General features: G+C 36.2%; 1 protein-coding gene across 1 annotated transcript in view; it reads left to right on the top strand.

The window, feature by feature from the left end:
* Positions 1-13,791, top strand: part of csmd3b (CUB and Sushi multiple domains 3b) — a gene marked incomplete in the record, with an annotated part of 423,353 nt that overhangs the window by 239,780 nt on the left and 169,782 nt on the right. Inside the window, 1 exon segment of the mRNA XM_024295326.2 lies at positions 513-625. Within this exon segment, the coding sequence (XP_024151094.1) occupies positions 513-625 (113 nt within the window).

Genomic DNA, 13,791 nt, shown 5'->3' on the forward strand with positions numbered 1-13,791 from the left:
ACAAATATGTTTTGGTTTCAGGAATTTTGCTTTGATTTCTGAAACATTTCTGAAAGTGAAACATAAAATATCTGTAATAAGTCCAAGCGATTATATGTAGTGCAATTTGTTTTTACTTTTTTTAAGACTTTAAGATGCTCGTCATCTCATGTGTTCTGAACACAAGACTGAACGAGAGGAAGTATAGGGAATGTTAAGAAACACTAAATAAAATAATTTTCTGTTGTTCCAGTGACAGCTGACTGCAGTTATGGTGGCTACTTTTTTCCCAGGGGGTTTCATCTTGTTCCTCTAGAGGATGATTACATGGTTTCGTGTTTTTCCGCAGTTTTTTTTCCCACTTCTTCTAAGAAAGATAGCTTGTTTTTCCATTTTCTAACAGAGAGCTTCTTCAAACAAGAGGAATTGTTATAGGTGTACTTATAATCTAAAACAAGAGTGAGGTCCTAATTTCATCTGGAGATGCTTCTTTTTTTTTTCTTATCAAACATTTTCTCCTTTTTTCATCCTAGGTTGTCTGGTACCAACGTTCCATCTCCGATTGTCAGTAACAAGAACTGGCTCCGACTTCACTTTGTGACCGATGGGAATCACCGTTACAGAGGTTTCAGCGCTCATTATCAAGGTAAGATTTGAGAAATTAAAATATTTCCTAATTTTTTAAAAAAGGATGCACAGAAACTCATTTATAACAAACAGACCAACATATTGTATTGATATATTTGTTATTGCAGTTTTTTTTTTCTTTTTTTGGCTTTTGCTTTCTTGTCATTTTATTTTTTAGCACTTGTGCACCTTCCAAGTTGCTTTCTGGCATACATCCCCATCTTGTGACATCCCTATTTATGCTTGTTAACCCCAATTTTCCTGTTTCCCTTGCTTTCTTTCATCTCCTTTAACTTTTTGTATCCCTCTTTCTTTCTTTTTCCCTATTTTACAAACAGTTTTCTCACTATGATACAAGTTGTTACTGATAGGAGACAGTTGGACATTTCCTTGGCAGCATCTGTGTCTTCCATCAGTGATAATGAGAGCAACATTTGCACTCCAAAGGAGATTGGAGCAAATTTGTTTTATTATTCTCTTTGTATTATCATAATTATTCTTTTTTTACTCTTAGATTTTTAAAAGTCCTTTTTTTTTAGCTCCCCCATTGGTTTTTGGGTGTTTTGATGGTTTGCCACGAACATAAACACATTGATCTTTGTGTTGCCGTTAGTGTTTTTTTTTTTTTTTTTTTTCTACAATTCCTGACCCCTAACTACCTACCAGTCTTGACCTTAACTAAGTCTTTAATGTAATATCGGACACTAAAAATGGCATTTAACAGCTACAAATAATTAAATATTTGCAGTACTTTCCACACTACAAAGTATAACCCGGAGCACCTTTTATATGGGTCAGTTCTAGTTGTGCTTACTGAGCTCCATGACACTCTGTTGAAGAGTGAGTCAGTTTTTTTGTACAAGCAACAAACAAGTTGGATTGTTATTGCGAATATGCTAACTTGGCTAATGTGTTGGGGGACTGTTTTTTTTGGGGTTTTTTTACGTGCTACTAACAACGTTCTTAGTTTGGTCACAGTAATGTTTGTTTCAGCTGTACTCGTTTTATTTTTATGTGTAGCAAACATGGTTGAATGTTATTGGGGACATGCTAATGCTTTCCTCACAGGGATGGTAGTCAGCATGGTCACCGTAATGTTTGTTTTAGCGATATCAATTTGTTTTATTATATATTTGGTGGTATTGTGAATGTGCTAACGCGACTAACGTGTAGCATGTTGGACTGCGTTTTTTTATGTGTTAATAACATGGTTGGGCATTAGTGTGGTCTCAGATACGTAAAACAAAGTTTGGAGTTATTGACCGAATCTTAAATGCTTTCCTACCCCTTTGGCTTCTCTCTATTGCTCCGATTGTAGGGACATTTGAGACTGTCCAAAAGTGTTTTTTTTTTTTTGAGAGGGAACTGTAGCGACTTAGTACTTGTTATACCTCCGCTAGTAAGATGATCCGCGTTGCTCTTATGGCGCGGAAGAGAAATACATTTAATCATGTGGCTGTGTTCAGAAATTTACATTTAAATGTAAATAATTACTTTTTGTTTTTGCATTACTTTTTAAACGTTTAAAACCAATGATTGTTATGTAGGTCTCAGAGGCAGCTACGCGCTAACGTAGATAGCCAGCGACTATTAATGACATCACTGCATTTAAAATTAATTGAATTCAATGTTTTCCATATCTCTTCACTTGAAGAGGCTAATGCATGGATAAGGAGAAGCCTTAGAGTCGGGAAGCAATTTGGATTCGGCCATAGTGAACATGCTAATGCAGGTAACTGGTAGCGCTGTCATACTATTTATTTTTACATTTGACTAATTAAAGCTGGGAGTTAGTGTAGTCAAAGAAACATTTTTCATGTGTTGCCAACAAGGTTGGGAGTTAAAAATGTCATGAATACGCTAATGAGGCAAAACACTTCAAACATGGCTAATGTGTAGCTTGTCACAATCACTTTATTTCTATAGTACTTTTCATAAACCCAAAGTGCTTAACAAAAGAGATGCATATAAACATTAGTTAAAACAATAAATTGTCATAAGATACATTAGATTAAAAGCAGAAAAAAGTCAAGTTTTAGAGTTACTGTGAACGCAGTTATAATACTCTGACTAATTTTGACTAAAAGTTCAGTATGCCTTATATATAATAACAACATTTAAAAATATACAATTTATTACAGGTGTGCCTTATAGTGCGGAAAATACAGTCATTTCAACACAGCTATATGTTCAGACAATCCTGGTTAGTTGTCAGAGGTTTCTCCTCACTAGTTCATATAAATATGAAGACACAACCACATTTCCTTTCCTGTCTGTGCTGTAGTTTCCCCCCTCACTGCAACTGTGTTTTTGAGACACTGATAAACGGAGACACTGTGCTTTCTCTCAAATAGTAATTATAGTAATTTGATCAATTTTGCAGGCCGTTGCCAGCCTTCAATTGGCTCTCGGCTCATTATGGTTGGCTCACTTAGACAACTCATGTTCTTTCAGCATAATGTTCTCTGACGTGAAAATGTTGGATCTGAGAAACTGACTTTTGAAATAAAAATGAGAGAACTGACATGAGGTAGTGAGAGTAGAAATCATAGAGGCTTGAGATATAAAACTGTCTTAACCTAGAATTTATTTTATGAGTTGAGGGATGAATGTGTATCATCCATGTTAACACTGCCTGTTTTTAATTATCACTTAGAAGACAATTTTAGCTGTGACTTCATGAATGGAAATATTTCTGACAAAGTGTTTTTTGACATTATAATTTGATTTTTTCTAGATCATTTCACAATACAACATAGACTTAAAATATATAATTTTCATTATTTTATACATTTCTTTTTGCATGACCTATCCACCAGACTCCTTCAGACCTGCTCCTGGACTGACATACTGACAACCTGACCTCTTCACTTGTGATTTGTAGACTAATTGGTCGTAATTAACTTAAAAGGTTAATCAACATCTTTAATGAGGGGCAATAAGATGATTGATCAATTAGAGCCTTTTTTTTAAGGACTCATGATGGATGAGCAACTTTCTGTCAGCTGTCAGTCACATCCATTACTGGTTATATAACCATGACAGAGCAGGTTTTCACTTAGAAGCTGCAATAATCATACAGGGTAAAAATAATGATGTAGATAAAAGATCTTTGGTATTTATGCAGCTTTTTCAAGACATAAATAAGCTTATAAACCATTTTTACTGACTTTATTACCCAATACCTTTGTCACAACCGCCCTTACTGGGGCAAATCTGAATGTGGCACACATGTGGCCCACAGAAACAGTTTTGTAGGACATTTAGTTAGCCCTTACAGCAAAAATGTTCTTGCAAGTATGTAAAGCTATATTCACATTGTTCACAAAATGTTTTCAAGTGGCCACTTCCAAAGAGAAGTCTATGGAAATCCACATAAACATGCGTTTTGGGCTTTTGCGTTCAAAAATCTTGTGTTCACACGTAGGTAAGCAACTTTTTATTGAACTTTTTTTAACTCTACGTGCAAAAGATGAACACAACAAAGTTGAACCAGGTTGAACTTTGACCAATGAGGGACTCTGATTTGGTTGTGACGTATGAATGACGAAAAAGACCAACCATTTGAAAATTGATCATAAAAGACAATTTAATAACTGCAGTTTGTGCCCAGATGAAATTATAGGACACTAAGTCTTTTTTATGTCGGAAAAGCCTGGAGCGAGATTAAAGAACCTTCAAGAATGCATGTTTACCGCGGGTGTGTACGGCACTTAATGGTGGTATAAGTCAGGGTTGCACACAGCCGGACTGTTAAAATTTAGGAAATCAGTCAGATTTTAGTTTGTGTGCATCCTACAGACACTTGCGTATTACATGGAAACCCTGTGTATCTGATATTTGCGCACAGTCAGTAAGGAGCCAGTATTTGCACTCTACGAGTGACTAGAGTGTGGCATACAGAGACACTATGCAACAGCATACAAAAAGTAATAAGTGCGTGTAGCTTACTGTAGCCAAAGAAATAATACATTCCATTTTTATGACACCCTTTGAGGTGACCACACGAGCCTCAAGGGAACTGCAAGACATACAAGATACTGTGACGCTCCACTGGCCCAGACAACCCAAGAACCTGCAGAACCCCCATACGGGTGCATTTGACTAATGCTTACTAAGTACCATCTTAGTCTGGGTTTTAAACTGCTTTAGTTGAAAGTGAGTAGAGTAAAAACAGGACCAGATTTGTCTCTGAATGAGGAAAAAAAGTGTTTTAGCTTCCAAAGATGAGTTCATAACACACAGCTATGAGACCACAGAGTTTGACATTTGGCTGTAGGTACTACCAGACTCTTCCTTCTGCATAAATGTGTGTTTTCCTTGTGCAAAACGTGTATTTAAGGTCATAAAAACACTCTCCTCTCTGCTGGTGCTGAAATTATAAAGTTTTTAAATATTAATAGTCTCACTCGCCATGATTTATATTCAAGTTTGGAGAGAAGGGGGCAGTTGGGTTAGCAAGAAAGCAAGGAAACAAAGCACAATACAAGGGAACAGCATAAAAAGAGAAATGAATAGAGCTGAAAATGGTCAAATCCAGAGAAATGAGAATAGAAGAAACACAAAGTTAAGCTTTAATGAAAAATGTCACTTCAGGAAACTAAAGACTTAAAAATCCAAATTCTTTATGCCCCTTAGTCGTAAAAACTGCTAACAACAATAATAGGAATAAAAAGCAAAAGTATGTGCCTGCGTGTGTGTGGAGGTTATGTTCAGAGTACTTGGACTCAGGACAGCAGCCTGTTCAAGTATTTTGTAAAGAAAAGCCTGGAGCTGCTGTGCACAGCTAAACCAGATCAACCAAATTATATTTCTATTGAAAAGCCTAATTAATGCTTCAAAATAATTCATGATGGCAGGGTTTAAAACATGCCACAGGATTTATGTTGACTGACTTGAATGGAAGGAATTAATGTTTCAAGGAATTGAATATTCACAGGGATGATAAAATGTTTGTTAGGATTTAAATCATTTCCGTAGGTTACAAATCTTAGAAAAGCAAGGTCATTTATCATAATGGTAATATTTATGTTTTTTGTCAACGGAGGATTAGTAAATATATATATAAATAAAAAATAGCATCACCTCTCTCACAGCCAAATGCAAGTTGACTGCTCAACCAATAAGCGCCTAATGCCATCTTTAATTAGCTCAGTATTTACTCGGCTGTTCATGTGAACATCTGCAATTAATAATAGATGTTTTACACCTCGAGACCCAGTAAGCTTTTCTATTTTCTGTGTTTATCTGTTACACAACAAGTTCCCACTCTAAATCTCAGAAATGCCATCAAAGCTAATGTCGCTTTGATTATATTAGTACTTTCAATTTTGGACACTTTTGCACTCCACCAAAGCTTAGCTTGTCACATTAATGGAAAATGTTTAAATCTAAACAACTGACGATAAAATAAAATGTCATATTTAGCTTTACTAATAGTAGAATACTGTTCTCTCTGCCAAACTTCTTAAACTTCTGGGTCCATACACACCAGTTGCGTTGACTCACGTTCAAGTAGCCCCTTTCAATAAAAAGTCTATGATAACATGTCTAGACCAGAATTTCGGACTTCTGCGTCTATTCCAATTGGCTCTATGTACCAATTGGGGGTTCATTGACTGTGTGCTAAAAGTTCAACCGGTTCACGCCTTATCATGGCAACGCGGCACTATAACCAATCAAGGACTCCGATTTAATGACGTGTGGGCAGTGTCTGCTTCAAAACATGGAAGTACCAACTGTTGTAAACATGATCCTAAACATGGTCATTGTGGTTTGTGCCACCAAAATATACATTTATAGGAATATAGAGCCGGGAAACTGCGTTCACTTTGCACAAAGACGCTCTATCAATTATATCAATCTTTATTTATATAACACTTTTAATACAACAAATAACCAAGTGCTTTACGCTAAAACAAAACAAAATAAATAATATTAAGATAAAGTCCCATCCCATAGATAACCCCCCACCCCTTTCACACCTCCCACTCCTTAGCCTATCAAGATAGAGTTTAACATTTCTGATGGAATATGTAACAGTTTAAAAGGTAGTGTTCAGTTTAAGATTATTTCCCAAAGACTTTTATCTTAATGTCTCTTGATAACTTTGAAAGCGATTATTTGAAAAAATGTTAATTAATTTCAAAGTAATACAGTACATGAGCTAAGTTAAAAAGGATTTGATTCTCCAGAGAGGGTTTTTTTTGTCTTTAAAGTGATAATCCCAAACCTCAGCATTTACTTTTCTAGTGCATGGTTTTGAAACTTGCAAAGGGACGACACAAGATGTGGAACCAATTATTCCCTCGATCTCATCCAGCCAAGTTCGTGACTGGCTCTCATGAAGTCGTGATGTTATTACTCTGCTAAACATATAAACAGCTGCCAAAAGATTCAAGCTTCTGTTGCACAAAATCATTTGACCACAGACTTGCATAGACCCACGCTGAAGGAATATGAATAACAGGTAGTGGCTGGAAGGGGATTCTTCTTCTTTTGTGTTTTTACTGTTTATTTTTATTATTATTTTTAATACTAATACTGTTATTTTTATTGTTTATGTCCACCACCTTCAATAGGTAAAGGCTCAAAGTTCAAAGTCCAGACTTGTTGTTTTTACAGCTCTGCTCCTATGAATGTCTATCTTGGTGTCATATTAATCTGGCCAGGCACGAACCGCAATTATTAATTTCTCCTTTGTGATCATTTTTACCCCAGTTGGTTTTTCTGTGTTTTGAAGCGATTGCATCCCACACATCTCTAGTAAATCCGAGTCCCCAATTGGTCACTGTGCTGAGTTGCTTCAAGAACATGCTCATTGTCCTTTCTAGCACTATCAAGGAACACCTGAATTGTACGTACAGCCCGCGACCCCCGATTTGTAAAAGAGCCCAGGATCCCAGATTCGTACTTAAAGCCCAGGACTCCTGATTTGTATGTAGAGCCTGCGATCCCTGATATGTACGTAGAGTCCTTTATTCCCGATATGTACGTAGAGCTCCCGACCCCTAATTTGTACGTAGAGCCCGCTACCAAACTTAAAAATCTTGCGTAGTGACACACTATCACAAGCGTTCCGGATGTGGAAGCCTGAAATTCTGATCTATGCGTGTTTGCATAAACTTTTTCTTGAAAGTGGCTGCCTAAACGATTATCAACGCATTAGGCATATATGCACCTAGATGGGCTGTAAGCTAGTGGGAGAGAGTCTAAACAGAGAGGTAACTGAGACAGGAGTTGGGGTTACTCTGGGCCAAAAGTCCCACCCACACCTTGGAGGCAAACAACTAACAAACTACTGCCTCTGTGCAGGAACTATGTCCTACAACACAGCCCCTTTGATTTAACTTGAAAAACAGCATAACTCTAATTAAAAGACCACTGGTAAATTTGGTAACATGGATATCTACAATACCGAACATGTTTACATGATACCATGACTCCTTTTTTGCCCAATGGCAGTAAATGTATGCCAAGGATTTTCCAACTCAACCATTAGACCCGTATAGCTCTCTTGTTGATAATTCCCATTGAAAATCCATGTTTTTGTTTCCTTCTTTAGCTGGCTGCTGATATACTGCGAGCAGATGTAGGTCATGAGGAGGAGCAGTCATCATATGTGGCCAGTTTGATCCTTGGCCTTATGTCTATAGATGAAAGGCATTAGCTAGTACTTCATGCATTAACATAATCGTGAAACTACACTTTGAGTGAAAGTGTAATGGTGTGTCTGAGGTATGAAGAGTTATTCTTCTTCCCTTGTGGCCATGTCTACCAATCACATGTCCCTATCGTTTCCCTTCATTGCATAGTCATGAGTCTTTGTGTCTCCAGGGCTGCGATTGGCTAAAAATGACCAACTGATGGTATTATCAGTATCATCAGTAGTTGCGTTAACAAATAAGTCAGTCAGTGCAAAAGCAACCTTGCTCTGGAAACATCATTTAACTGGAGCGCTAAAACAATAAAACCCTAGGGGAGATTGACATTTTGAAATCTCAGGACTGAATGGTACCCATTATTGTGACTTTGTTAATGCCTCTAATCCACTCATAATCTAGTGCACACGTATAAAAATGTTAAGGGTTGCAGATAATGACAAAGAAAGGCGTTCATTGGCATTTAGCGCTTTAGTAAATAAATCCCCCCTTTACCAGGGAAAGCTGGCCCATTATTCCAAATGTGTAAAGCTACATCACCTCTTTCAGAGCAGTGATTTTAGTCCATACATGCATGAATAACCTCTTTTTAATATATATTTATCAGAAAAACTTGATTTTAGATTGGGCCTATTATTCTCTTTATAGAAATAGCTATTAACACTGAAAAAATCTAGCAAGAATTGGCCAAATCTGAATGAATGCCAGTTGTTTGCATATTAATAATCTGACAACTGCTGCTTTGATGTAACTCCAAACATCCCATCTGACACATTGGATGCCTTCAGCACTGATCAATAATTCAACTCCCAAAAGCTACATCTGGAGTATATTACTATGAACAGATACATCAAATGTAACTTCCAGGTCGTCTTGTAACAAAGGCTGTGTTTGCACTGCAGGCCAAAGTGATGTAAATCCAACTTTTATTGTTTATGTTTGATTATTTTGGAACAGTCTAAGTCACAGGAATGAGAGTTTTTGGAAATCTGACCAAAATCAAGTCATACATATGTTCCTAGCTTGGATTCTGATCTGATCTTTTCCAAACTCTGTTGACTTTCATGTCTCTTTTGTGTCATAAAAAGTATTAATGCTTTGCTCCAATTCTAGTTCCGAATCTCAGCTATTTTAGTTTAGTATTTAGCTTGGCTTTTCTGAGCATGCTCAAACATATTTCTTTTAGGATTTGAAATAATATCAGTTTATTATCGGTGTCAGTATCAGCCACAAGAAGCAGGAAAATATCGGTATTGGTTGTAAAAAGCCATTATCGTGCATCACTACTTGATACTGCACATGCAAGGCCCTTTAAAGACACACTCCAATGAAAATCGTGTTTTTAACATGTTCTTGTGGTATTTTTCCTCATGATGGAGGATGTATCTCAGAGTATTTCTTGCCTGTCAACAGTCCCACCCACAACTTAGAGGCAAATTACTGACAAACGTCTGCTGCTCTGCAGAAACTACATCCAAGAAAACTAAAGTTACATGTGTAACTACGGTTCTATTAATCCCGGATGACCACCAGAGATCCCGGTCCCTCGGGTCCCTTTCGTTTTCCGAATGTTTGGGCTGTGCTTCACGTGGGTCGCCAGGAGGTCACAGATGACTTTGTTGTCATTAAATTCTCGAACTACCCATGTGCAAGAAGGATCATTCAGTGCTTGAAACACCGCCTCTGACGGTCAGGGGGGATGAAATAGAACTAGAGTTTTTACAAATTTTGCCTAAATATGTCAAAATCAAATTAAAAGACCACTTGAAATGTTTTTATAACTGATTAAAAGATGATTGGAGTGGGGCTATAAATCTCTTAAATCGGATTAAAATCTGATCCAAGTTAAACACTAATATTAACAAACGATTACTTTAATTGTCGACTATCACCGATTATTTTTTCCGATTTGTCGACTAATCGGTTCATGTGCAAACTGGATATAAAACACACATCTTAACCATCATTAGCTTTAAACTAACTAAAAACTAGGTATATAGCATTACCTGTGATAATGCTAGTGTGAATACTTTAAGCTGAATTTGGTTGCTGAAGATGCTGAAATTGATAGCTGAAAATGCTGAAGCTCATAGCTAGCTAAAGTTAGTTAAATGCGTAATTAGCCTAAAAAACTGAAAAAAGCCTAAGTTAGCCAAAACAGCTATCATGCCGATGAAATATTAGCTTAACTCCAAATTAACCTAAAAAACTGAAAAAAATCCTAAATTAGCCAAAACAGCTAGCAAGCAGCGGAAATGTTAGCTAAACTCTAAAATAGCCTAAAATTTTGAATAAATCCTAAATTAGCCAAAACAGCTATCATGCCGATGAAATATTAGCTTAACTCCAAATTAACCTAAAAAACTGAAAAAATCCTAAATTAGCCAAAACAGCTAGCAAGCAGCGGAAATGTTAGCTAAACTCTAAAATAGCCTAAAAATTTGAAAAAAATCCTAAATTAGCCAAAACAGCTAGCAAGCAGCAGAAATATTAGCTAAACTCCAAAATAGTCTAAAAAACCTTAAATGCTGAAATAGTCCAAAAACTATGACTCTGACTTCATATAATATAAAATAACGACTAATCGACTATTAAATTAGTCGTCAACTATTTTAATAGTCGATTAGTCGTCGATTAGTCGACTAATCGTGGTAGCCCTAACTAATACGTATGTATACATCTTGATTGTCATTGTGTATGAAGACCAGCTGTGTTAATACAGCCAACGGTGATTGGGTTTAACTCTTGAACACCAGAGCTTATGCCCTAATGTTGGCATTCATTCGACTACCGTAACTCTTCCACCGTTTAGGTATACTATTTGTTCTATTAAAGTGCATGATGCGTTTTCTTTGTATCACACTTTAAGTATGATGCTCCTAAATATAACCAGTCATAAAGAAAAAAGTCCAGACAGCATCGTCTGGAAACCCTGTTTGTGACTTAGTGGGCTGCAGTCCTGCCTTAGGTACAGATTAGCTACAACCTTTGGAGTTGAATTCCACCATGAACCAGCAACAAGGGAACAAAATTGCATGTTCAGTTAGAAGCATTAGAGTAAATGTTTTTCCATTTCACTTCCGTATATGTTGCTGCTGAATTTGATATGACTTATCATTTCCTTTCCTGTTTCCAAATATAGCTTTGTTAAATAAATAAATATTTGAGTAAATAAATGTGTCTTCCTTAAATGCATCTGCTCTTCCATCTGTTGTTTGCTGCAGAGCTCCTACATGTAGGCTGAAAAATTAGGCAGAGCATATTTAACTTTGATGGATACTCACACATTTTATGCCTTGTTATTTCCATAACAACGGGACATGACACAGTGTATAACTCCTCAAAACGAAAGGGTGGGGGTTATGGTTTTGGCAAGCGGTTTCATATTTGACTGCCTAATGGAGGAAAAAAAATGGAACCTGGTTAGAAGACTTGAAGAGTCTGTCAGTAGAAACATTTTAACACAATCTATAGGGAGCATAGTTTGTTGTTGCTGCTTCTTAGTGGCAGGAATGCAGCTATAAACTCACAACGTTGCATGAATCTCTTTTATAGAATGTTATAAATGCAATCCATCGAAGAGATAGCGATCTCCTCATGATTTATCAAGCACTTTTCTCTTTGATTAGCCAGGACTCCAGTGTCAGGGAAGATAAACTCCGTTCTTTATGTAGGTGTTTCGCTGTGAACTTTATGTCTTTGCATCATTTTCTTTGTGTTCTGAGGTTGCCTTAAAGTAGAAGGGTGCATTGGAAACTGGGGCAAGCTAAGATCGTTTTTGCATTTCGTTCTATAGCGATGAAATACAAATTGGATTCTTGATAGTCACTTTTGAAGAATAAGAATTGCACAGAACAGTTGAAAAATTCATAGCAAACTCATGTTACGTTTCAAAAGCTGTTGAATTTTTACCATTTTTTTAAAGATTCACTTGGATTTAAAGTGTGTTTTTTTGTGTTTTTGGCATGTTCTTGTGGTATTTTCTGATCATTGAGGACATGTATAAAGCTCTACTTGAAGACAACAATATCCATCTTTGTTTTCCCTCATTTGAGCTGGCAGAAGACCCAAAACTGGATAGCTCCAAACTTGCTCGCTATTTTTGTTACACCATTAATCTAAGCTGGGGGGTGCGAGGGGTGGTAACTAGGGGTGTAGGGAAAACCGATTTGGCGATATATATTGCGATATTTCAGTAGGTGATACTTGTATCAATCTAAAATGTTGACAGCATCGAAATAATACATAGAACACTAGGAACACTCTTAAAATAGATCAAAGCTGTTCTTCAACTACCTAAACTTTATTGCTCAACAACTTTCTCAAAGTCTGGAGCACATATTTATGGATTTGAGTCCAATAGAACTTTTTCCCATTATGTAACATCAAGAAATTGAAGAAATAATTAAAATACTAGATGCATTTCAGTATATATTTTTTCACATTCTGTTGTATTTCAAACTAATAAAATTAACACAACCACAAAAAAAAATCTTCTATTTTTTTGAAAGCCATATAACATTTTTAAATATTGTTATTGTTCTTACTATTTCTGAGCCTTATTTTGTGTGTGGTTCCTTCTATTCCACTAAAGTACTCTACAGGCGTGGCACTGTAACAATGCTGCTACAGATTTGTTTTGTTTCATCTCACTTAATTACTGGCTATTAACATAGAAATTTCATACTGAAAACAATTTGTATAGAGCTGATATGAAGTGAGCAAATTGAAAGTTAGCGCTCATTTATCAACATGGTAAGTAGTCAGAGATGCATGTGGAGGCCCTGTAACATGGTGATAATTGTTACATAAAACACATGTACAGTATGTCTGGTATGTTGTCTGTGCAGAAACATTGAAACATCAGGATAATTAAAGAACATTCACTTTTCTGCAATTTGTCAACATTCTTTGTTACCATCATAAAGGAGATCTGACAGCCATTCTGTCACACATTCATTAGAATGATACTGTTACTGTCTCATTAATTATTATGTACTTGTGTTTTCATTGTTTATGTCGGTAATGCATGACCAAATCTGACAGTGGAGCATAAAATATAAATAACTTTTGTGGAGTCAAATTAAGTTCAATAGAGTGTGGTTTGTTTATGTTAAAAGGGGCTCTTCTTGCATATTTTTTTAGTGTTTACAGTCATTTTTATTAAAGATTTCTTAAGTTCTATGTTGAGAATTTCAAGTTACTGTATTTTCCATACTATAAGGAGCACTTGAAAACCTTTTTTTTCTTCTAAAAGCCCCAGTTGTATCCTGGTTGTGCTTACTAAAGCGAGTTTTAGAGGTGAAAATGTGTGGTTGGGTGTTGTAAAAACATTAATGCACCTAACGTGTAGCAGTATGAGACTCTGTTTTTGCTTTTTTTATGTGTTACTAACAAGGTTTGAAATTAGCATGGTCGCAGTAATGATTGGTTTAGTGGTATGGGTCTGTTTTTTAAGGCTTGCAATAAAAAGGTTGGGAGTTATTATAAATATGCTAAGGAGGCTAACGTAGCGTGTTGAAGG

The sequence above is a fragment of the Oryzias melastigma genome, linkage group LG11 (genome assembly GCF_002922805.2).
Source record: "Oryzias melastigma strain HK-1 linkage group LG11, ASM292280v2, whole genome shotgun sequence".
NCBI classification, from domain to species: domain Eukaryota; kingdom Metazoa; phylum Chordata; class Actinopteri; order Beloniformes; family Adrianichthyidae; genus Oryzias; species Oryzias melastigma.